This window comes from Vitis riparia, chromosome 2, assembly GCF_004353265.1.
Source record: "Vitis riparia cultivar Riparia Gloire de Montpellier isolate 1030 chromosome 2, EGFV_Vit.rip_1.0, whole genome shotgun sequence".
NCBI lineage: Eukaryota > Viridiplantae > Streptophyta > Magnoliopsida > Vitales > Vitaceae > Vitis > Vitis riparia.
Genome location: NC_048432.1, coordinates 17,949,478 through 17,974,423, shown reverse-complemented (window position 1 = coordinate 17,974,423; position 24,946 = coordinate 17,949,478). Strand labels below are relative to the sequence as shown.

The 24,946-nt window shown below is 36.5% G+C and overlaps 5 protein-coding genes across 14 annotated transcripts; 4 read left to right on the top strand and 1 right to left on the bottom strand.

The window, feature by feature from the left end:
- Positions 1 to 598: 598 nt before the first annotated feature.
- Positions 599 to 5,905, top strand: LOC117930106 (26S proteasome non-ATPase regulatory subunit 8 homolog A). The gene is made up of 6 exons (XM_034850573.1): positions 599 to 776; positions 1,521 to 1,599; positions 2,535 to 2,637; positions 3,371 to 3,634; positions 4,664 to 4,775; positions 5,561 to 5,905. Exons 1-6 carry the CDS (start codon positions 672 to 674, stop codon positions 5,699 to 5,701), a joined length of 804 nt encoding a protein of 267 aa, XP_034706464.1. The 5' UTR covers positions 599 to 671; the 3' UTR covers positions 5,702 to 5,905.
- A 587-nt stretch (positions 5,906 to 6,492) lies between these two features.
- On the top strand, positions 6,493 to 9,804 carry LOC117930074 (protein ABIL2-like). 6 transcript variants are annotated; one of them, XM_034850531.1, is made up of 11 exons: positions 6,493 to 6,529; positions 7,425 to 7,491; positions 7,709 to 7,840; positions 7,960 to 8,042; positions 8,154 to 8,304; positions 8,411 to 8,519; positions 8,643 to 8,735; positions 8,872 to 8,917; positions 8,994 to 9,088; positions 9,207 to 9,304; positions 9,418 to 9,804. In XM_034850531.1, the coding sequence occupies exons 3-11, from the start codon at positions 7,739 to 7,741 to the stop codon at positions 9,583 to 9,585; spliced, it is 945 nt and encodes a 314-aa protein (XP_034706422.1). In that variant the 5' UTR covers positions 6,493 to 6,529; positions 7,425 to 7,491; positions 7,709 to 7,738; the 3' UTR covers positions 9,586 to 9,804. The 6 variants fall into 6 exon arrangements, with proteins under 6 accessions (XP_034706422.1, XP_034706414.1, XP_034706444.1 ...); XM_034850523.1 differs by lacking the exon at positions 6,493 to 6,529 and adding an exon at positions 7,075 to 7,172; XM_034850553.1 differs by lacking the exon at positions 6,493 to 6,529 and having other exon boundaries at positions 7,311 to 7,491; positions 8,643 to 8,711.
- Positions 9,805 to 10,343: 539 nt separating this feature from the next.
- LOC117930050 lies at positions 10,344 to 17,540 on the bottom strand. Of its 4 annotated transcripts, none has more exons than XM_034850499.1 (12): positions 17,278 to 17,540; positions 16,473 to 16,707; positions 16,270 to 16,344; positions 16,028 to 16,102; positions 15,139 to 15,236; positions 14,116 to 14,359; positions 13,279 to 13,376; positions 12,237 to 12,372; positions 11,941 to 12,039; positions 11,759 to 11,860; positions 11,218 to 11,593; positions 10,344 to 10,758 (listed from the first exon to the last, which is right to left on the bottom strand). In XM_034850499.1, the coding sequence occupies exons 1-12, from the start codon at positions 17,380 to 17,382 to the stop codon at positions 10,530 to 10,532; spliced, it is 1,872 nt and encodes a 623-aa protein (XP_034706390.1). In that variant the 5' UTR covers positions 17,383 to 17,540; the 3' UTR covers positions 10,344 to 10,529. The 4 variants fall into 4 exon arrangements, with proteins under 4 accessions (XP_034706390.1, XP_034706394.1, XP_034706401.1 ...); XM_034850503.1 differs by having other exon boundaries at positions 11,236 to 11,593; XM_034850510.1 differs by lacking the exon at positions 16,028 to 16,102.
- A 313-nt stretch (positions 17,541 to 17,853) lies between these two features.
- Positions 17,854 to 20,832, top strand: LOC117928840 (protein kish-like). Of its 2 annotated transcripts, XM_034848889.1 has the most exons (5): positions 17,854 to 18,046; positions 18,125 to 18,184; positions 18,293 to 18,399; positions 20,318 to 20,352; positions 20,579 to 20,832. In XM_034848889.1, the coding sequence occupies exons 2-5, from the start codon at positions 18,182 to 18,184 to the stop codon at positions 20,644 to 20,646; spliced, it is 213 nt and encodes a 70-aa protein (XP_034704780.1). In that variant the 5' UTR covers positions 17,854 to 18,046; positions 18,125 to 18,181; the 3' UTR covers positions 20,647 to 20,832. The 2 variants fall into 2 exon arrangements, with proteins under 2 accessions (XP_034704780.1, XP_034704789.1); XM_034848898.1 differs by having other exon boundaries at positions 17,854 to 18,184.
- An 820-nt stretch (positions 20,833 to 21,652) lies between these two features.
- LOC117907182 (protein NLP6-like) lies at positions 21,653 to 23,148 on the top strand. The gene is made up of 2 exons (XM_034820628.1): positions 21,653 to 21,737; positions 22,527 to 23,148. Exon 2 carries the CDS (start codon positions 22,538 to 22,540, stop codon positions 23,111 to 23,113), a length of 576 nt encoding a protein of 191 aa, XP_034676519.1. The 5' UTR covers positions 21,653 to 21,737; positions 22,527 to 22,537; the 3' UTR covers positions 23,114 to 23,148.
- The last annotated feature ends 1,798 nt before the right edge of the window (positions 23,149 to 24,946 follow it).

Here is a 24,946-nt window from a genome sequence, read left to right as displayed (position 1 = left end):
GATATAGATAAGGCCGCGTGCTCTGCGCCCCCGGCGCAGGTTAGAAGTTGATCCCTTTGAAACTTGTGCCAGTGGGCCGGGTTCGGCCCAACCAATCTACATTCCAATCATAAATTTTCAACCATTCATGATTTGGACTTTAATCATAATTAAATTTTATGTATTTTAATATTTATTATAAGATTGATTACATGCCTTGTGATGCAATTTTTTTCTCAGATATACAAAAAAAAAATGGATTTATTTTATATTTTTAACATTTATTTTTAAAATTTTTAAAATTTCAGATAATAAAACTTTTTTAATATTTTAATTATTTTCAAAAATATTTTATTTTTATTTCTAAAAATTGATTTTTTAAATCCAAAAAAACCAAATTTACATCATGATTCTAGATGCCTTGACCTTAGCCCAATTTCATATTGAGTAGGTTTTGTTTTTCAACCGGAGTCAAACCGATGGTGCGGGCTTCTATGAACTGTTTCTGAGCAGAGACGAGCCCAACCAGCCCGGTCCATAATGAGTAGTGAGCCTCAGGCTGGCCTCGCCTCGGCCCAGTTCTAGTCGATAAATTTGTGATATTTCTTCCAACGCAAGAAACGAAGCTACATACAGAGACATAGGGGGGAGAGAGAAGCGAGAAGACAGAGGAGAAGAGGGGTAGTAGAGAAATGGATCCGAAGCTGAGAGAGGTGTCGCAGGGGTTGGAGCGCTTCAAAGCGGCGTTCGTGAGGAGCGATTTCGACACTTGCACCAAACTCCTCTCCCAGCTCAAGGTATGAAACCCTAATATCTTCCCATTTCACTCATTTCTTGTCGTCTCCTTTCATTTATTGCTTTCTTCTTTGTAAACTACATCGGTTTTGTGAGAAATTTTTATGGAGTTTGTCGATCCGAGGTTCGGTTGAGTTAGATCGTAGAACTCCAGAATTTTAATGCAGTTTTCCGTGGTTTTTATTTTTATTTTTTTTTGGTGGGTGTTGGTGGGGGGTGGGGGTTTGTGTTTGAAGTTGTTCAACTCGGTTCTTGTGAATGCCATGTAGATGATTTTAGATTTGTTACTCGAAAGTGTTTTTTTTTTTTTCCTTTTTCAAAAGGAGATTTGTGTTAGAATTTGGTAGTGTAGTACCTGCATGCTCTTGAAATTTGTTCTGTTACAAAATCGGAGGGATGTGGGCTTCTTCTTGGTATTGGTGGAGCAGTGGAAGACCACGTTTTTGAATTCTGGAGGCCATAATGAGTAACAGCCTGCATTGTAAAGGTTTTTAAAACAAAATAACCCTTTCACCTATCTATTTCTAAATCAATGCTTACAATTTTAATGGTCGGTTTTTTTTAAAAAAAAAAATATGAATTCTTGAGGGAGTTTGTAATTGAATTGTTGAGGTATTGGTTGTTTCAGACTTCTTGTGATTTCTGAGAGGAATGAAGACAGCTGAAATTTATTTTTTGTGAAGTTATAATTTGTTTAGGTGTTTGGAATTACTATATGGTTTGGTTATTTTGTTGTCATTATGCAGGTTTTGCTGACGGAATTTAGAAGTCTTCCACCATTGTTTGAGGACTCCCCCAATGCAGTTCATGAGTTGACAATAGCAAGTATAGTTCTTGACCTCTAACCTATCGGTTATGTTTTTTATTCTTTTTTCTATTGATATTGCAATTGTCAGTAGACCCTATTCTCTAGTAATTCTTGACTTTCCCTGCTCGTGTGTACGGGAAAGTGATAAAGCAATCAAAACATGGATATTCTTATCCTATTTTCTGCATCTCCATTTTTTATCATGTTTGATTGGCAAAATAAAAAATATTATGAGCATCTTTTGGGTGTATAGTTATTGTATACCTTGAGTCACTCCTTTGGTGTCTCTTTTTAATAGATCTTTTCTTTATCTATAAAAAAAAAAACAAAAATCTCCATTTTTATCATGTTTGATTGACAATTGTGTTTTTTGTGATATGTAATGGGCAGTGAATATATATATATATATTATGAGCTAAAAAGGTCTTTTATTCAATTATGTTCCTCTTATGATCAATCTTCTGAAGAAACTTGGACTAAGTGGGCAAGGGTTATTCTTGAAGCTTCTCTATCTATTTCAATGGAAGGATCAAGCATAGAGTAATGATAATAATAAACCTAACCTTTCAATGACCTGTGTTATTGAGTGTTTTGGAATATATGTTATAGTGTTACAGGTTCCGATGGCACATTTGTAGAATGCATCTTTCTACAAAAAATAAAGAAAAAAATGATGTGACGATTTGTCAAATTTGGAAATGTTAAATTCAGAGGATGATGTCGGATCGAAATATCTAAGTAATGTGGTAAAAACATTTTAAATTAAACAATGACCCATTGTGTGATATGCATAAGGGTATATGAACTTCATAATACAGGTGTAGTGCATATTCTACAGTAGAAATTAGGACTGTTCTACCAATATAAACATTATTTGTTATAGGGTGTAGGGTTGTTACTAAATGTTTGATTTAGAGAATTTCCACTCATAACTTCTGTGGCTGAATTTCAGGGGATATATATGAGCATGCTGTTGTCCTAAGTGTCAAGACAGAGGATCAGGATGCATTTGAGAGGGATTTCTTTCAGTTGAAACCTTATTATACAGATACAGGGTAATTTTTTCTGCTCTGTTTAAGCCATATTTGAAGTTGCATTTTAAAATAATAATAATAATTCAGGTACTGCTAATTAAAAGAGTTCTGTACAGCTCATGTTGGATCAGACCCATGGGTGGTTTTGATTGTCTTTGTGGTTTGTTGTTGTCATCATCGTTCTTTTCCCTCTGGAAGAACCAAAAATGCTCAAATATTATTGGCCATGATGCATACAATATTACTTATGTTTTTTGATCTGGTTCAGAGAACCCACCTGCATCCAAATTCTGTCAAAACAGGGTGTTATTTTTGCTTTGAGCTGGATGGGCAATTACCCATTCTCTTAGGCAGGGACGTCTTCAAGAAGAAGAGTCAAATTAGGTGCATGACACCCTATTTAGCTGGGTGCTTTTGGAGGCGGAGAAACTTGTAGGATTTTTTTTAGGATGAGTGGATTTCTGAATTGAATTTTAAACCTATATTAGTGTGGTTGTGATCCTATCACAGAGTGGGTTTCAACAACCCCTCCATCCCCTCCCCTCACCCCCTGCCACTTCCTTCCCCTTATTTGATTAGGTTGCTTGACTTCTTGTTAGTGTGCTTCATCTATCATTTTTCCACTAAGTTATGTTTGGCTTGAATATTTCTCATGTAAATTAGTTGCACCCCTTCAATGTATTCTCTTAGATTGTTATCTTGCTCTTTCTTATCAAGAAACTGATTTTTGTGACTTCCTCTTCTGATGGAACAGTGGTCGCCTTCCACCCTCCCCTCAGGAGTATCCAATTTTGGGCCTCAACCTGTTGAGACTTCTTGTTCAAAACAGAATAGCTGAATTCCACACTGAATTGGAACTGCTTTCTGCCACTGCTTTAGAGAACGCTTGCATCAAGCATGCAGTTGAATTGGAACAATCTTTCATGGAAGGAGCTTACAATCGTGTGTTGAGTGCTAGACAGACAGTGCCCCATGAAACTTATGTTTATTTCATGGATCTGCTGGCGAAGACAGTCAGGTAAAAACTTTGACTTGAGCCTCTAGAAGGGGTTAATAAATTTCAGGAAATTTAAAACGATAACCAACCACACACAAGCCACCGACTTTGCATATTTTCCTTCCTTTCCTTGTTGAGGGCAGGTGGTGTTTGACTTTGTTGGGGTGGGTGGTTGGATATAAGCGTACTGTCTTGTTCCATTAGATGGTAACATAAAGGTAATTATTCATAAAATGTTTATTGGTGGCAACATCCAAGAGTTAATTCAAATGTGGATTTAGATTGTATCATGTTAAAATTAAGTGCATCCTGATGGGTTTTACTTCTTTTTCACGTGAATCTTGTTGCAGAATGATCCATGCAAATGAAATGGTTATCTGAATTAAATGAATTTAGATTCTTCTGGGTTGGTTTGTCGAATTTGTGTGGTTATGATTGACAACATACAATATTCAACTCAACAAAGCCTAAACCTCAACTAGTTGAGGTTGGCTATGGACTACTTGTTAGATTATCCAACTCTATATCAGCCCATGTCCTGTGTTAAACTTCCAACTTATCATGTTATTCTCATTTATCACACACCCAAAAGGCACAGAGAGAGAGAGAGAGAGAGAGAGAGAGAGAGAGAGAGAGACTTTTATCATGATCATGATCTGTCTCCAATGATGGTATGCTATGTAAATGCAAAATCTTAAATTTGTCATATGTGAATTCTTTTTAGCCTATGAGGCACATTACAATTGTTACTGTCCATGTTTATGGAATCTCACACATGTTTACAAAATCTCGTTGTGGTGAATCTGAGTCATTTGCAATATCACTGCCTGTTACATATTTGGTGATGATAATCAAAACCATGAAATGCCATCTTTTAAACTCTCTGGAGATAGTTGCCTGGTAGAAACAACACTTTCATCCAATTCCTTAGCCCACTGTTCAAAATCTGTATTATCTTCTCTGAAAAGTATCATTTTAAGTGCTTTATTTTGTTTAATATCTATTTTTCACCTCTTTTAATAAAAGTGTTTATTTTTTGGTCACTTGTAGGGATGAAATAGCTGGGTGCAGTGAAAAGGCATACGACTATCTTTCAATTAATGATGCCCGACATATGTTGCTGTTCTCTTCTGACCAAGAACTTTTTGAATATATCAAGGAGGTAAATATTGTTTTACTACAACAATATCTTTAAATTACTAAATGTCTAATTATCCTTTTTCCGGCAAAAGTGGCTTTAAATACATTATTTGCATTTTTTTCACATTTGTAATTTTGGATGCACCCCCTTTCTTACTGTGAACAGCCCCTACCATTAAATGTTAGTAGGCTACCATGATTTAGTTGGATAGATTTGCTGTCAATGATTGCTTCTCTGGTTCTGGATACAGTTTCTATATTCTCATGTTGCATCAGACCGTGAATTTTCTTGTTTAAGCAAAATATGTCAAGCAACACCAACTATAGATCTAACAAATCAAGCCCCAAATTGCTCAATGCATGCAATATAGGTTTATCTCTTGTATCCTGACATAACCACTTGTGTAGGTCGTCATATTCACACCAATGATCTCTGAACCGAAATTTCTTGTAAGGGTTGTGTAATGTTTTTTCTTAAGTTAGCTAAAACTTTCTTGTTTGTCTCAAAAAATTTCCAAGGTATGTTGCATAGTACAGGAGGAACAGACATTTTCGGAGCCAGAAGAATCTACAAATGGAATTAACAAACATATGTCTAGAGGAAGAAAAATTTTAATTGAAGTTCTATGAGATTATTGTGATTCCGACATAAGAAAATATCACCAATTGTAAGCCTGTGCATTTGTTTTATATTGCATTACCAGTGCCACACATATCATGCACCAGAATTGCAATACAGTTGCTCTTGTACTCTTTACTGAATGAAGGGAATCTTTGATAAGCATTTGAATTATCATCTGCTTGCAGGAGCATCCTGAGTGGGAGATAAAGAATGGCCACGTGTTTTTCCAGAGGGCGAAAGAATCTGCACCCTGCAAAGAGATTCCATCTCTGCAACTTATTAACCAGACACTCAGCTACGCAAGGGAGTTGGAGCGGATTGTTTAAGAGGCTCTTCGGTTTCTTTGTTTCCTCCTTTCTACTCGAACTTGCTCAGTCTAAAAGTGTTTTTTCCCTCCATTTTAGAACACAGAACTGGTGATACCAAATGCTCGGGGAAAAGTTACACACTTGTATTTTAATCAATTCTGTTTTGAAACCAATACTTTTGGAGATTCCAATTTTCTGAATGCCTGGATGATTTCTTCATTACTGACTTGCCTATTTCATTAATGAGATCACGGATTGGGGAAGGGATGGATACAAATTGTGTCAGCAAAGTACTACTTTTGGGTCCTCATCAGATTCTGCCAGTAGGTATCTGTGAAGAATTGGGGTCCATCAGGCTCAGCACTCATAAAACTAGGCCTGTAATCTCCACAAAAAGTACATGAAGTGTATCTACTTCAATACGAAAATTGGGTCAATAATCAATGATAATTATGTTATTAGCCAGAAAAAACTCCCATTTTTGTCGTGGTTTTCGATCAAGGCAGCAATCATTAAACCAGTGGGGCATCATTCACAGACCATCACTGAATCAATGAGAGGCTTCTGTGGTTTGAAATGAAATCACACTGCTTTGAGTCGTCCTGATTCAAGTTATAAGGAACTTTTAAAAAGTGTTGGTAAAAAGTTCACGGACGTTGTCTGATTTATGATCCTGTTTTTGGGAACAATAATGATTAGAAAAATTTAAGCCCGGGCATGCCATGCTCGAGTTCATGGTGATCTGCTAAAAGGGTATATATTAAAAGTCTCAAGCTCATAGCCTCTACTCTCCCTAGTGTCGGTGTCGCGGGACAAACAAAGGAAGGGTCCACCTTCACCATCTAGGTAAATGGCACGATTTAATACCCATTAATCCAACTGTATTTTTTTTTTTTTTTTTGCTTTACTGCTAATAGAATGGTGTAGCGATCAAGAATCTAGCAGATGTATGATAATATCACACACAATTACAAATTACGAAGAGTTTGACAAGGAATTCTCAACTACCATGCAATTCACCTCGTTGTCCTTTCCCCCAAATGTGTTGTCTTCATGCCCAATTCGTCAAACAAATTATTCCCCACTGAAAATTCATTCTCTTTTTCTTTTTCTACACCGACGTGCCAAGATTCTTAGAGGATTTTAGAGGGGGGGAAGGGGAAAGAAGAAGAAGCAGAAGAAAAAAGATTAGAGAGTGATGGCAGGAAATGAATAATAAATGAAAAGGAGGGTAGTTAGTGTTATTACCAATGAACTGTTTTTCGCCTTTAATGGAAGATGGAGAGGGAATGGACTTGTGCTCCCATAACTAACACAAACAATAGTCACCCCCCTCTATTATTGACCCCCTTTGTCTTCTCTCTCCTTCAATATCTACACCTTTGTTTGGTCCTCTTTTGACAACAGCATCTTCACAAATTTGCTTTACAGAGAACTGATTGGGATTGGAAACGGGAGGTTTTGAAGAAAAAAGATACCTGATTAATCAGTTAAACCTCTTTACATGCTTTACTTCTACTTCTATAATGCTCTTACCTTGATCCTCCCCCTGATTTTTCCAAGTTGTTGGGAAAGAGCGTTATAGCAACCTCTTCAGACCCTAATCCGTCATAATATTTCAAGCTTTCTTTTCTTTTCTTTGATATATGTCTTGGAGTTCAAGCAGAGCTCTGTTTGGATGGTTTCGCAGAACAGTAATGAACCTTCTTACTGTCCCTAATGTGTTTTTTTCTGTGCGCAGAGTGTTTGTAATTCTCACCCTCAACTAATTGGATGGAAGCTGTCGTCTTCTCATTTTGAAATCTTAGGTTCTTTTCTTCTCCTTTACTTCCTCAGCAACCAAACAAAAGATTATGTGAATCATCAGCTGGCGTTCTTTAGTATCCGAGAAGTACTACTGTCATTCCAAATTTAGTAAAGAGTTCATGGAATTGGTTTGAGCGGTCAAACTAGTTTTTGGATTTCAGATGGGATCATGGATATATTGGATTTGAACTTTGTTTTGGTGTCTGATTATGGTGGCAGGTTAAGGCACCCGGGTTCAGTTTCTCCTCCATGGAGAGTGTGGCTTCATCTTCTTCAGTTGCACATCAAGAACCTTCAAACTATGATGAATACTCCATGCAGCAGAGCTTGCTCTTTGGAGATAGCCTAAAGGTATGTTCACTCCATTTCTTTTTTCCTTGGAGTAAATTTCTTCCATACTAGTATTGTATAATTACATCAAGATTTCTAGGATCAACATGATTCATTTCCAAATGCATCGGGATTTTCAGGATTTGAAGAGTCTGAGAAAACAGCTGTACTCAGCAGCAGAGTATTTTGAACAATGCTACCATAAAGATGACCAGAAACAAATGTGAGATGCACCTGAATTTTCAGTTTTCTAATTGGATTTATGCTATGCTTGAGATCGATCACTTGACCATATTCTTCGTCTCTGATTATTTTATTCTCCCAACTCGAATAGAGTGCTCGAGACCCTGAAAGATTATGCCATCAAAGCTCTCGTCAATACTGTGGACCACTTGGGGTCTGTAACCTACAAGGTTAACACTTTCTTGGACAACAAAATTGGTGAAGTCCATGGAACTGAGCTTCAGTTCTCTTGCATTGAACAGGTACTCTTTCAGATTCATAGAGGAAGAACAGTTGCTTGTTCCAAACATACTTGAGACTAACAGACTTGATCATCTGTTTTTCTTGTCCCTGTTCTGGTTGAGTTAGAGAATAAGGACATGCCGAGAATTCATCAATCGCAGTGGCTTTTGTCAACAGTCCTTGCTGATGAGAACTCCCAAACACCACAAGCGGTACACATTTCCAGGCAAATATGGTTTCTGCTATTTCCTTTTCGTTCTCCTTGAACAACTCCTATATGTGTTCTAAAGTTCATGTTCCCGACTATAAGTGAAAAAAACAAGCTTGAATTAACCCGGGTGATCAATCTTGGGCTCAGGTGGGGAGACCACAAACACTACTGGGCACACTAAACCAACATATCAGACTTGCAGCCCATATGCTGAAGGTGACTTGCATCAATTTTACAAAGGTGTTGTTTTTTCTCCAACATTGCATGGCACTAAAAGGCATATGATCAAGATAATTACTGTTTCAGTTGCGTATGTTTAGTATTTGAGGTATTAGTAAATGCTGATGATATCTACATGTTGATTGTTTCACTGAAGGTGGTCTAGCAACAGCTTGGGAGATGCCATCGTCAATGATGGCCAGGTAAGAGATTGACATTATACTGTTTAGTACGAGGATGAACTTACCTGTGCCTAAACTTCTTTGGATTTTCATGCAGAAGAGGGCATTCTGCGCGACCTTCTCCACAATCTTCCCCTAGACCCAGAGCCTTTCCATTCAATATCACTAGGATTTCATCCAGCAAAGAACGAGGTGATGAACTTGTTCCCATCTGAATAATGTCCTCTCACATGTTAATGGTTCCGTCTTTTTTTGGATTTAGAGGTCTTTTGTGGGAGATACTGTACTAACTAAGTTCATTTAAAATCAGATAAACGAGCAGTCTCTCCAAATTATTTTCCACTTATCCGTTCTGGATCTGTAGCTAGCAGATCAATCTCTCCAAACTCTTCTAAAGCTAAGCTACGGGTAAGCAAGGAAAACCAGAGAATGTTGAATGACTACACTGCATACACTTGCTATCAAATTATTGCTGAACCCATCCACATATTATTTACTAAAATTTTCTCATACATCCTCAGACCTCATCAGAGCCTCGATCAGCTTCATTGTTCACCCGTACCGAAAGAGACAGAGCAAAGGATATTGAACAGAAAACCAGCCAGAGTAAACGTCTTTTCAAAGCCTTGATTAGCATGCGCAAGCCAAAAAAGGATGGGATGTTGTATAGATACTTGGATGAGAACTAAGAGGGCAGAGAAAGGCATGGAAGGAAGCAGAAAATTGTTGAGGACTTGTTTTCAATTTCACAGTTTTCTTAAGTGTAACTGGTTGCTAGTGCTTCATGTTTTGGAATTGTTTCAAATCTAAGGTCTATAGTGTATTGTCCTACTGATCTTTCCAGGAATTCGCAGTCAATGATATTATCATCGACATTGTAACTGGCCACCAGGCTTCAATTTCCCAAACTATTTTATGCACTTTATATATGCTTTTCAATGTTCATAATTGCCAAAATCAGAAGTAAAAGCAAGTAAGGTTGGAAAGAGATGGACTTACAGGATGTAAGGCACCCTTTGTTTATGGTTGCAAAAGCAGTGCGGCAGAGATTCTCATGTGCAAGCAATTGTCCATTGCCATTTCGTCTTTGAATTCTTCAATGCTCAAATAGATCCTAAATCAGTGGCTAGTGAGAATCTGAAAACAGAGTAAGGATATATTAAATTTTAGCAAGGCTCCACAGAAAGTTACAATATTAAATAAATAAATAAATAAATAAAAAGGATGCACAAACATATCTATCACAAATTCACAATACCTGGCAATTTTACAAGGCTCTGATGTTACATTTTGTTGGGTCCCCTGTTTTGATATGTGATCAGGTAACAATAATTGCAATGGCAACCAGACCTGGACACCGGCCTAATTCAGCCTTTTCAGCAATCTGAAGTTTCAAGTAAAATTTACCAAAACAAATGCAGTAGATCAGATGGATGCAAATTTTTGAGTCAATTAATTTATAGCATATAAGATTCACTAACTGGTTGGAGAACTGGTCCAAAGTGTTCACAGGTACAGATGATAATGTGTTAAGAAAACCTACTAGATCCACTAATATTTCCAATAGTACAAGATATCACCACTAATGGTTACTGAAAGGCACATAAGAGAAAGGAATATATACAAGTCCTTTCTAAAATCCAAGATCAAAAGTCGGGCATTCATCTATTTCCTTTGAGCTCATAAGCTCCTCATGTGGCTTTGATCCACTTGGTGGTTGGTTTTCTTCAGAAAAATCCAAGATTACTGCATCTGATCTACAATAAGCTTGAAGTCTCTCAATGAAGGAAGTTGAATCCATGATGCTTCTATCAGAATGTCCTACATCAAACTTGGGTCTCAAGGTATTGGATGTGCTTGATCTGCAATAAAGTTGTAGCCAAGACACATAAATGAGTTCATTCACATGGAACATCCAAAAGGCCCTATAGGTCAGATTTGACACCATTGATATTTATGTTGATATGGCCCTAAGCAACATGGAAAAGAAGAATTCCAATACCCTACTCCAAATAGTTGGGGCTTAAGGCATTGTTAATTTGCAACTCTGCAGAACACAATAATAAATAACAGGGGCAATTCTGTATAAAGTTGCCACATATTGGCCATTTTCTGCAATCTGGGTTGTCTGAGCTTTCTTCTGTAAACAATGGGCTTTTTCATTGCAAATACAAGCATGGTTTGACATAGTGAATTGAAAGAGGAAATATACTTGCCAACAAAGATACTATCTATCGTCATGTTGAAGCAGTTCAATTTATGGTGTTACTGTGTGTGTGGATTTTTTCAATTCCAAAAGATTCAGTTCCCAGCATGGACACCTTTTACTATATACCAACCCAGGATTGAAACCTGATGAAGGAGAATCTTTTGATTCTGCCTCCGCTTTGTTGTCAGAATCCTCCAGTTTGATGAAGTCAAAAGAAGTATCAGTGTGAAGAGCTTTCGATTCAGGAATCTCATTTTTGTAGGTATGTGTTCCATTAGTTCCTTCGTTTAAAACTTTAAATTCATCTTCATGATCCTCCATTGCACTTGTCTTTGAAACATTTAATTGTTGTACATATGCATCCTGAATGTCTAAATGGACCAAGTCTGAAGATTGTGAATGAAGGCCCTGCTCCACAGGTGCCTTTCTCGTGGGGGATACACTCTCTTGAGTTATAGGTTTCTTGAGAATGGACAAGATTTCATGTGCTGCAGAATAAAGAAGAAAATCACTTGATAACAGTGAAACAGCATCTAAGAGCCAGAACAGAAAATTGTTACCAAATGGTCTTTGAGGCAACTCAAGTTTGATATTTTTTTTATATGTTTGTGTATTGCAGAATGTGAGATTCGCCAAGTGGAAAAATCACTTACTGCCACGTAATGGCTTGTTTATGGTGACTCTCCTGCTAAATTTGATCTTGTCCAAGTCTGAATCCACTTCTTTCCCCAAACAACCGTTATTTTGAGCATCTCCTGAACATTCAGTTGAAAACATTTACAGGAGGGAGATCAAGAACTACAAAAGCATCAAAGAAAGAAAAATGGTGCACCACCATGTGATGGCTTGATTATAGGGACTCTCCTTCTTAATTGGATATTGTCCAAGTCTGAATTCACTTCTTTCCCCAAACAACCATTATTTTGAGCTTCTCCTACACATTCAAACCGAAACACACACAGGAGGGAGATCAAGAACTACAAAAGCATCAAAATAAGAAAGAAGGCAAAATGAAAACCATAACTTAATCACATAATATAGCTATTAAAGAAGATGATAATTAGCAATTGATGATTCAACAAAATGATAAAAAAGAGTCCCATACTGAACCTGCCTAGAGCAGGATCATACCTTCAAGATTAGTCCATGGCTCACCAACCTCCACCAAATATTTTGGGAGTTCAATTGTACTTCCAGTTCTAACATCAACTGATAATGCAAGGAATTTACTGCTCAATGTTGATCCTTCTTCATTTAATAAAGTAACCTGACATACTTTATAGGATTAATAATGTAGCAAGAAATGGTCAGCAGAACTTGGGGATTTCTTCATTATCTTTCACATCACTGTTTAATACAATCAATCTATACCTATCAAAAAAAAGTCCAGAAACATATGCATCCCATCCTATCTCATGTGCCACATATTCTTAATTTTTCATAAAAAATAATAGACAAGGAGCTTCTCAATTTTGTGCATGTGACTAAGCTACTCACCCTGTGTCAAGGCACTTACCTCATATTTTAAATAGAGGGATTATAGATAAATAGATGAGGAAATAAACAGTAGGAGAGACTGGAACTAGGGACTTCTGATCTAGTCAACTAGAGCTCCAATACCATGTTAAGTTACCAATTGACAAGCTCTAATACCATGTTAAGTTACCCATTGACCTAAAGCCTTAAGGAAATGGGCCCATGATATATATCAGGCAAACGATATTCTGTTTGGAAATATATAAAGGGAAATTAACTATAGAGGCAAACACCTAACCTAGAGAAGAAAAAAAAAAAAGAAATGGAAACAGATGGGTTTATCAATGAGAGCCTACAAGTATGTATCCACTATAAATAAGCATTAATTACAATCAGCATTGTTAATTTAGTTGATACTTATATAACAATGCATCAAATAACTAAGAAAATCAGCATACATGCAACTGAGTAACTAACAATGTAATATATAATTCGCAACTTTTTGTAAAATAAATTGTTATTTTACTGATCAACAAAAAAAAAAAATTGTTTGTAAAATAAAATTCAAAATTTAGGCTTCAAAGAAGAGAAAATATTAATAAATTGGTTAGTTTACTGAAATTGAACTAAATTGCAACTCCTAACATAAGAAATGTATGTTGAACACTTGTGGCAGGCAGCAGAGACTTAAACCAACCTGCATCTGATAGGAACCACAAGACACCAGTCTGAGGATCCCACTTTGATATTTCTTGGATTTTTGAGTTATTTGAGTAGTGTACAGAGCATTCCATTCTGCAGTGAAAAGGAGATAAGTACAAAAGACTAGAATGATAACAATTGCAGTATGACCAAAAACCATCCCTTAAAAGATTGTTAAAATAGCATCAGTTAAGATTCATGCACATTGGTTTGTTCAGGTTGCACTCAGAGGGTGTTACACAAGTGACAGCAATACAAAGGGTGTTCAAAAAAATGTGAAGAATTTTATATGCAATTGCTATTCAGTTTTGAGGGTACAAGTGAAATATGTCCTCATAGATAAAGTGAGACTAGAAATAGCATCTCCACCACTTCCAATAACCTTTATGCATAAAAGTGGAGAGCCATTTTTTTTACCCATATGAACCTAAACATTAATTGCTGAATTATTTTATCCTTAAGGAACTACCATGTCAAAAATATATTAAAACTTTAAATATGGATCAGCATGCCAAATTGAAAGCAATGAATGGTCAGGGAACATGATAAGTGAATGGCAAAATAAAAACAAAAAACAGGTCATTGTTAGGCCTAGGAACATGGCATAAATCACCAGACACAATTTGACAGTACTTATAGATGCTGAACTGTAAAACATAATTACAAGGATATCTGAATACAAATGTTGTGGCGCTAATAATTGAAAAGACAAAGTCAGTAAAAGAAATAGGTGAAAACTACCTTCAAGCATCTGATTGCCATTGAAAAAACAAATTACTAAACAAAAGATGTCAGAGATGCATAAATTTGATAAAAAAAAAATTGTACTAACTTCTTAGAACAGCTTTACTGGCTTTGGAGTTATTCTGTTCTCCATGCAGTATTCCTGATTCCCCAACCTCCTTGCAATTTATTCCTTGAACATTCAGTCCCATTACAGGTTTATGGTTTCCTTCAGGTTCTCCAACATCAACTAAATGAGCATCAAATGTAAGTGATTCACCAGATCTAATTACTTCATCCTTCTTAAGGAACCTGCTATCTAAGAGTTTTTTGCTGGCGTCATACAGCATGACCTGAACACAAACCCAAAAAAGGGAGTAGAGCATCAATCATGCCTTGTCAACACAGAAAGGAAAGCAACAACAAAAATGAGGAGATTAACTACACCTATCTGCAATCACATATATGGTCATGCAAAGAATGTGTAAGCTGTAACTACATTGCTGGGGAATGACTTCTGGACAGAGCTTTACACTGTGAAGGATGGATCTTGTGGAGAAGAAAAAATGCTCCCATTTGATGCAAAGAAAAAGAGCGAATCAAATGAGGCATGTCTCACCATAGGTCCCTAGGTGATATCGAAGGCCACCTCTAATGTGACCGTCCCATGGCATAGAGTCCAAGAAAAGAGATGCAACTTATCCCAGGAATATAGAACTGCCTAAGTTAAAAGACAGACTTCAAGGGTCAGGAAGTCATACCCATTTTGTTGTCAATTGAAACCAATGAGTGAGATGATGTTCATTTGGTGTTCAACCATATTTACCATTCTTGCTCACCACTCCAAGAACTGAACTTCTATTTCTCAAACTGGTGATAATCCTTGGAGGCTTTCCCCTAGACCTTCCAATTTGACAAAAACAATCTACACTGTAGCCCCATGTTTTTTACCCATTGCTCTGTTTTCTTCATATTCTTATTATCATGTTAATGGGATTTGAAAATCAGCATATGTTGTTCATATTTGTTGCATTATTAAGTTAGGGGACCATGTGGTCAACTACAATCCGCAAAACGCACCTAAAAACAAAAAAATCAGTTGGTAAAACCTGTGGAAGTAATGGTAATTAACCTGCCTCCCTTGGGATCCACCAATTGAAAGTCTTAAGAAACCATCATGATACTTCTTGGCCTTCTGAGTTATTTGTGTAGTGTACAAGGCCTGCCACTCTACATTGAACAGGGAAAATGTTAACCAGGAGAAAGAAAGGAAAATAAAGATACCAAATTACAATGAACAGGGAAAACCAGGAAACTCATGTCTAATGATGAAACTCATCAACTGAGAAAGAAAGTTCACCTGCTGATTGATTCATAGTTTCAACTGCATTGATAGCTAAAAATGATGAATGAAGACGATTTAAATCCAATCAAATATATGTGGTGCATTTGCACTAATTCATTTTCTTCTTTTCCTTGTTATGCTAATTTCTCTCTAACAACATTCTATGTAGTTCTCATGCATTTTATTCTCATGTCTGAGATCTTTATTTAACATTGTCACACAATTAGTTGCAGCTTTGGCCATGATATCATAGAATGAATATACTGTCATTCTGTATAAGAAATATCCAAATGGATGATGCTGATGACCACCAGCTCAAATATGTAGCTGCCACATGGATACTAGTTGTTGGATACGGTGAAGCACTCTCAGTCACATTTAGTACCTAACCTTAGGCGTAGACACAAGATTGATGTACTGTTTTGCATCTGGTGCACCTCAAGATGATTCCAGACCACTCTTTCACTTTATCAAGGGATTCAAATTTTTCAGTGTTCCAGAGAGAGATAGAGAGAGACTGCTATATGTAACAAATGTGAAGCAAAAGATTTCAACAAGACACTTATTAACTTCTAATAGTAGTCAGTTTGGCAATTACAGATATTGAAATGTCTCCAGCAATAGGACAGTGGAACTTATGAGCATTACATATGCAGCAGCAAATTCAATAGCCAACCTGTTACAGTAGATTTTGGTGTATCTGGAGAACTCGGTAGAGTTCCATACTTGTGCAGTTCACTCTTCTTGAACTCTGAAATATAATTAGCTGTTACAAGTATGCTAGGCCATATAACTCAAATATGAACCATGCTGATGATATACATGGTGTTAAAGGAAATCTGACTGGTTCACAGGCTTGTAGCAATGGTTCTTAGAGGAAAGCTGAAAAGGAGATGATGCAAGTGATTAGCAACTGACCTCTGATAATTCTTTGTGACGGGCTTAGGTTAATTGACGGTGTTTTATTCTTTTCTGAATTAAACTTCCTATTTTCTGAAGGGAAAACAAAACTCAATTGTAAGAAAACAACACGAGTAATTGAAAACCTGGAATCTCAAAAAAAGCGCAAAAGGAGGTATTATAATATTAATTGCAAAAAGGGCAATAAGTTAAGGTGATACCAGTAAAAACTGAATTCTTCCTAAATGTTTGGCCGTTAGATAACCTGGAATTCTCCATAATTTTCTCATTTTTCCCTTGAGAATTCAAATCAGACAAAGTTTTATGATCTCCCTCAGGATCACCAATGTCAATCAAATAAGTATCAAACGTCAGAGTTTCACCAGGTCTGATGACTTCCTCCTTCTTCAACACCTTACAATACAACAGTTTCTCACAGTCGTCATAGAGCATGACCTGTCCACAGATCAGCAAGCAAGAAAAGAAAAGTTGATGTTGGAACAACAGGAAAACTTAGATCATCCAAGACTGAATCCAGCATCCGATGAGTAAAACCGTTTCTAGCTAGCTCCAAAAAAATGGAGACAGATAGTTATACGGACCAATTATCAGACAATAAATAAGCCATGTGTTAGAAACTCTTCTATAAACTATAAAACCTGAAATGAGAAAAGAGAGAAGAACAAAAAGGTACAGCAATGCAGAGAAGATACAAGATTTACCAGCAAATCCGAGTCGAACTATAACCTAACTCACACAAAATAAATACACGCAATTCACACATACAATTACCAACAAGTCAATAACCTATAGTGTACAGATTTCAAATTTCATCATCCAAACATGAAGCAATTTCAAATTTCATCACCAAATTTCTCCATCTACATTCGTGTTCATCAGCAAATCAAGTGCGTAACACGGTCCGCAAAGTAAAATGGTGAATTTCATCGAATTTTCTGGTTTTTGAAAGAAAAAAAGATGAAGACGCAATCAATCTAATGGAGAAAGAAAGAGAAATCATTAGACCTTTCCGGTCGAGGTGTGAAGCTCTAAGAGACCGTCCTGATAGACTTTCCGCTTCTGTCTGATGTGCTTCGTGTAGGTCACGGACCATCGCCTGATGTCTTCCATCTGCTTCCACAGCTACAAAGGCGATCCTCCACTGAAGGATACCGATAGTTCCAGAATCGGGGTGGTGGAAGAAAGATTAGGAATCGAAATCTGAACCTTCAAAGCGACGAAGAATATATATGAGAGGCTTCGATTCTAAATTCCAATGGCGGGAACCCTTTGTTTACTGAGAGTCATAGTAAGGGCCCGTTTGCGCCTTGTTTGGGATTGAATTCACTTTTAACTTTTTTTACGTTGCCGTGATATTAATATTATATAGTTTTGCTACTTAATTTGCTTTGATAAGTCAAAAATATATGTATTTTAAATATATTTTATAAATAAATAAAAATCCTTTAATAAAAAAATATTTTTTAACTTTTAAATTAAATTTAAAAAATAATAATAAATTTTTAATGAAATTATATAATTTCCTCCTGAATTTTACGAATTCATGTTTCTTCCGTTTTGGTTTCTCCGTCCCGTGCATCAACCTCTGCTTCCAAACCTCCATTTTTTTCGTTTCTTCAGCGGGCGAAACGACATCGTTCGGATTCTCCCGTTTGATCTCATGCTGAAAGCAGCATCGTTCATGGTGCCAAAACCATTCTATTCGTTCATTGCATTGTCACAGAAGCTCGGAGAAAGGACTTCTCGGAAACCCCAGATCAAATCCTCCTCCCAAGTACACGATTTTCCTTTGTCAATTTCCATAGATTGGATTCTATTTATTTCTCAATATTTATCTGCATTTTATCCGTAGATCGGGCCCAAGAAACAACCGAATCAATCCACATAGAGAAAAACCCCAAATCCAAATATGGTAAAGAAAATCTCAAAATTTTCCCTCTGTTTCACCCTGTCATTGATTCACTGTTGTGGAATGATCAGAAATTGAGGTGGTTTTTGGTTTGGATTGTTGTTTTCGCAGTCTGCGCTTTTCAATTTCCATTCGTTTCTCACAGTGGTGCTGCTTCTCATATGTACATGCACTTTCTTGAAGATGCAGTTCCCCACTTTCCTTGAGCAAAAAACTGGGTTGTTACCTTTATTCTTCTGCTTATCTGATTGAGAATTTCATTTCAAGTTTATATAATTACTGTCACATCGACTATAACTTCTTAATTTCGATGTTCTTTAATCAATTATGTGCAAAATGATGTAGAAAATATGTGTGATTAGTGTATAGAAGCCTGTGTTATAGACATTGACAAATATGGAAAAAGCATACCCTTGATGATATATATGTTTGCGGTTCGAAATATCGGTTTTCTTGAGCATGTGAATAATGTTGCATTCAACCTTTACGTTTAGTCTTCTTAAATAATTTTCATGGTCATTGGCCTATATGAAAAAAAAAGCTTACCATTGTGATGGGGTTGACTATTTGGATCATTGATGATATGTTTGTTTCTTGGTTGGAAACATCAGTTTTGTTGAACATGTAACTGATGTTGCATTGAACTTTTAGATTTAGTACTCTCAAATAATGTTCATAGTCATCAACAAATGTGACAGAAGCATACCATTGTGATGGGATTTGAAGATATGGATGATTGATGATATGTTCGTTTCTTGGTTAAACATGTAACTAGTGTTGCATCAAAGTTTTAGGCTTAGTCTTCTTAAATGATTTTCAAAGTTGTTTGTAAACTTGACAAAAGCACACCATTGTGATGGGGTTCGATGATATGGATAATTGATGATATGTTTGTTTCTTGGTTGGAAACATTGGTTTGTTGAACATGTAATGCATATTGGATCAAACTTTTAGGTTTATGTTCCTAAAAAGACTTTGTTGTCACTGGAAAGTATGACAAAAGCATACCATTGTGATGCGGGTTGAAGATATGGATGATTGATGATATTTTTGTTTCTTGATTGGAAACATCGGTTTTGTTGGACATATAATTAGTGTTGCATTTGCAAATTGACAAACGCATACCGTTGTAATTGGGGTTGAATATATGGAGGATCGATGATACATCCGTTTCTTGGTTAGGAACATCGGTTTTCTTGATCATGCAATCAATGTTGCATCGAAATTCTAGTTTATTCTTCTTAAGTAATTTTCATAGTCACTGACAAATATGACAAAAGCATACCATCATGATGAGGGTTTAAAAAATGGATGGTTGATGATATGTTTGCTTTTTGTTGGAAACATCCTACTGTAGAGTTTAGTCTTCTTAAATGATACTTTTAGGGTTTAGTTGTCCTAAATATTTTTCATGGACTATTAGACTAGGACAACAGTCGACATTTCTATATAAATAATTCCATCGAAGTGTCACCAAGGACAGATAAAAGAGCATATATGTTGATATGGCTAGGTTTATCTAGGTTCTTGCCTAATTTTTAAAACAATCAGCCTTTATCAACAACATTGTGCAAAATTATAGAACTTGTATAAGTACAACATGTCTTGGGAGGCTGAAAAGAGAGTGTTAAAGTAGCAAAAGACCTAATGAGATATGGGGTTTCTTGAAAATTATAGAATGGTATTGCAGATAAGGAACGAGACAACTTAGCGTTCATCTATAGGTTTATGTGGAGATGTGTCTCTCTTTATCTGCGCAGACAAGTTGAGTTTATATAATACCTTATTGAGGAACATATATATATATATAGACACACACATGTATATAAAGGACCATAGCAGGTAGGAATTTAGATCATGATTGAAAGCAAAATGGCTTCCCCCCTCCCAAAACCCAAAAAAAGAAAAAAAAAATGGATAGTGTAGATTTTGATTATTGATGTTATTTGCATTGTAGTAAGGGAATTAGTTCATACACAGGGATGGTGTCCTTTCTGTTGCTTGTATTTGCGTTTGTTGATTAAAAAAAACCCGTTATTACCTGCTGAAAAATGATGACACAATAGGATGAGTAACTATTTTCTTCTAGTTATGGAATTCTACATCATGTATTTTAATTCCTTTTTGATGTGGCAGGTTTCGCGGTTTCTTTTGGAAAGCAGCTAGAGTAGGTAGGCTTCTTAAGGGAGCATAAACACTACATCATTTTTTCCTTCCCTTGATAATTTCTTAGAACCAAACATAGTCTTAAGCTTTTAAGAAAATTGATAACTCATCGTGATATTAGAGCTTTGCTTAGTTGGAGTCATGGTTCTAAGCCCCCTTCCCCTATTGTTGTGAGGGGGTGTCCATTGCATTGACAGTAGGATAAACGACTTCTTTTGTTACTTGAAACAGGTGAACGTTTGAGCCCTTGGGTGGCTGCGGGAAGCTTTGCGATGGGAGTTTCAATCATTTTCTTCTAAGACATGGCGATTTTTGTTGTATACTGGTAGCCCGATTTTCTTGATTCATACCTGTAATTGCCCAACCCATTAGATCCAAATGCTGATGTTGGTTGGTTGGTCTATGATATAAAATGATCCTCTTAAGCTTCATCTGTAACAGGTTGCATGGTTTATTAATAATATCTTAATCTTATGTCATTTCAGTATCATAACTAACTTTTAATGTGGACGGTTCCAAGTATATAATGAAATTTGGACCATTAAATGATGATAGAAATACATTAAGCAAGACTCTATTTGGTAATTGGTAATGATTTTAGGAAGCGTTTCTAACATTTTTAATACTTCAAAATTTTTATCATTCAAGTGTTAGAAATGATAGAAACGTTTTTTAAAACCACTGCCAAACACACTCGAAATCACTTATAAGATATGAAATAATAGGATTCAAGCACACACTATTATTTAAAAATTATAGTTTTGATAAATTTTTTATTGAAAATATATTTTTTAAAATTTATTTTTTTTTTATGAAAATTTGAGTTGTTAAGTATTTTTTTTTTTTTTAGGAAATAATTGAGACAATGGAAATAATTTTATTTTCGTAAATAATTGAGAAAACTTTTAAATTACGATCTTTAAAAACTATTTTGGAGAATATTGTTAAATAGATAATAAATTTTCACGGTGATATTTTATTATTATATTTTGATTGCTCAATGAAAATATAAAATAAAATTAAATAAAATTTTATTCCCATAAAAAGCAAAATTCATGCTTGTTACGATTTGGAATCATTTTTCTTTTTCTTTTTTTTTTCTTTTTCAATATAAAATAAATAAATATAGTAATAATTACATAAATTTTCATACATTTTAATTTTTTTATTTAAAAATATATGTGCGAAATTTAAATATATTTATCATTTTACCTGTGTCGCACTTTTCCTTCAAACGTTTGGAGGAATTTGAAAACAACGTCACTTCAAAAACATATTCCTGAAGCAAAGCCGGTTCATCTTCTTCTCCGACGACCAGTTCTGCTATTCGCTCTGGGCCTTTTCCGACTACGCCGACGAGCGTCTTCATCTCTCCGACTGTTCTCAGTTTGTTAGTTTCGGTCTTTGTTTTCCGTCAATTCAATTATTGCGGTCTTTTGTCTGCTCTGTTTGGATTTAATTTATCTGAATCGGAAATGTTGAAAAATTTTGAGTTCATTTTTTTTTTTTTATTGTGGTTGGGAGGTTCTTTTCTTGTAGCAGATCATGGATTTGTCTGATCATGCTTACGTTTCATAAGTATGTCTTCTGTGTGATTCTTTTAGTTCTGATTGATTCCTCGCTAAAAACATGGAAAATTTTCGGATTTTTCACTGTGTTGAGAATTTCATTGGTTTTCTTTTGCTAGAAACTAGCGATTTCGATGTTATTCAGTTAGTTGCTCGTTGCTACCTGATAGTGATTTGAGAGTTGGAAACTTTTTTATCTCCTGATTTTCCTTCTTTTTTTTCTTTTTCCTTTAACATAAACTCTGCATGGTTGCCGAGAAAATGGTGGAAAAAGAAAGGAGGCGGGATCTTGAATCTACTGGAACTTGTCTTGATTTTAGCAGAAAAAGAAGAAAAATAAAATTAAAAGTCCATTTAGCTCAGTCAAGCGAGGCCCAATTCCAATTAGTAAAATTACTCAAAACTTGAAGTGCTAATTTTTTTTTCCCCTGTATATTCTCCACCACCAAACAGAGATTAGTGTAGCATCCAGGTTGATTCCATCTTTTCTACAACCAGTCCTTGTAGCATATGCTTTTGTTGCCTGTACATGCAAAATAGTAGTATAGCTTATTCACACATGCAAGAGGCTCATCCATTTATATGGACTTAGAAAATTTCACCGGGTACAGGTAATCCAGATATGATGCCTGAAAGCCTAACAGAGAATGAAGAGAAAAGAAGGCTGCCATGGACTCCAAGTGAGAATCAAGAAGGGGATTGCTTAATTAAAGAGAGGATAACACAGGCCCTTAAGCACTTCAAAGAATCTACTGAACGACATGTTCTAGCTCAGTTTTGGGCACCTGTGAAGAATGGGGACCAGTGTCTTCTCACAACTTCCGGGCAACCCTTTGTTCTTGATTCAAATAGTAATAGCCTTCATCAGTACAGGATGATATATCTGACGTATTTGTTCTCTGTGGATGGGGAGAGTGACGGAGCCCTCGGTCTTCCTGCTCGTGTTTTCAGGCACAAATTGCCAGAGTGGACTCCAAATGTACATTATTACTCCAGCAGAGAGTACCCTCGTCTTGATCATGCTTTGCATTACAATGTCAGGGGAACATTGGCTTTGCCGGTGTTCGAACCTTCAGTGCAGTCCTGTGTGGGTGTGCTTGAGCTTGTAATGACTTCGCAGAAGATTAACTATGCACCGAAGTTGGACAAAATCTGCAAAAGCCTTGGGGTTGGTTTCTTTCCCCTGCTATGTACTTGAGATTGAAAATTTTGCAGATCACTTTCTTTTGATCATGGTTGAGTTCATATTCATGGCTTGCTTGGTAATAAAATTGGATCTTCTTACATCATTGCTTGGTAGGAGAGACGAAGGAAATTCTCTTAGTTGTTATATTTTAATTTCCCTTTATAATTTCCTCTTATATTTATGATTGATATGGATCAAAGTAATCTAGTTGTTCTATGGAGGAATTGTGGGGACCTTCCCCACATGTCTATCCATGTTGTACCTCCGTGCGTCTGTCCACGTGGTAGTACCCTTACTGGTCCGCATGTCACTCCCTCCATTATTGTCCGAACAACCACCGAAGTACTAGGAACGTTCTATCCGGACCACATGGGTTCACTAAGTGGACAACATCTTCCTGTCAACCCCAAATCCTCTCTCATACATAAATCGATAGTCATCTAATACAGGAGTGACTAATGGGACCTTCCCCATCCTTATGTTTACATCAATGGACCATCACACCCCGTCCCATACCTTCAACAGGTTGAAACGACAACAAGCTGTCTGACTGAGCTACCAGCCACCCTAAACTGCAATGATTGTCATGTCACTCACTAGACAACCATCATTATAGTGTAGGCAAGGCACCAACTCAGCACTATAATGTTTTCCCCCTTGAGCACTATAAAAACCCCCTTGAAACAGAACTCAGGTACGCAACACCAAAAGGCTCCCACATCTCCTCTCCTCTCCTCTCTAAAAGGTTCCTACCCATTTTGTGTTTGACTTGAGCTTCGATCTTTTATGCAGGGAAGAAGCTAGCCCAATCTCTAGTTGCTGGATTGGAACTTTCTATGTCATAACCAAGGGAGAAATCTATCATCAGTTGACCTGGTATCAATAGGAATGACTGACTAATATTTTTACACTTGTAGATATGTCGCATATAATGTTACCCAGTTGCTTTCAGGTTCTTTATTCTTTTCCCTTTTCCCTTCGTTGTTCTCATGCTATGCTATGTGTGTGCTTTGCAATGCTTTCAAACCCGAACCAGATTTTCAATAAAGGTTTGCCAGAATGCCTTGGCTGAAATCTTGGAGATATTTACCATGGTGTGTGAAACCTACAAATTACCTGTGGCTCAAACCTGGGTTCCCTGCAGGCATGGTAGTGGTCCGGGGAAGAGCTCTACTAGCTCTGATGGAAACTACATGGACCATGTCTGCATGTCCACAACTGATGTGTTGGGTTTCCCTCCTTTGTGGGACTCTTAAATTTACTAATATGGTTTTGCTATTTTTTGGCCAACCCCTTGGTTAGCACATGACGCTTGGTATTTTCAAGATTGGTTTGAAGTCTTCAAGAAAAAAAAAAAAAAACTACAAGTCTATTGGTCTTTTTCTTTTGGTTCATTATCTTGGTCGGCAAGAAGACTTTTGGGATACCTTTTTTGGTTCAAACAAAAATCAGCCTTCTTCTTCTCCATTTTTGGTGCTACACAATCGGCAAGTTTGTTCTTCAAGTGGGTAACGTTTCTTCACTTGATATTTGGGGTTTCTTGCGGTTTGTTCTTGGAGATTTGGTTTACTTTTGTGAGGTATTTTCCTCTTGTGATTTACACCTTGGTGTGTTTGTAAGGCTTATGCCTTTTGGCCACTTTGTAAACTCTTTTGGTGATAGTGGAAGAAACTGACCTACCGGTCGTCGTGGACGTACCTCAAGTTATTAGAGGGAACCACGTAAATCTTGTGTGCTCATTTATTTTTCTGTTATTCTATTTATATTGCTTCCATTGATTTACACTTGTGGGAAAGCCTATTTTTCAACATGATGTGGCATTCTACGTTGTAGACGCTCACATGT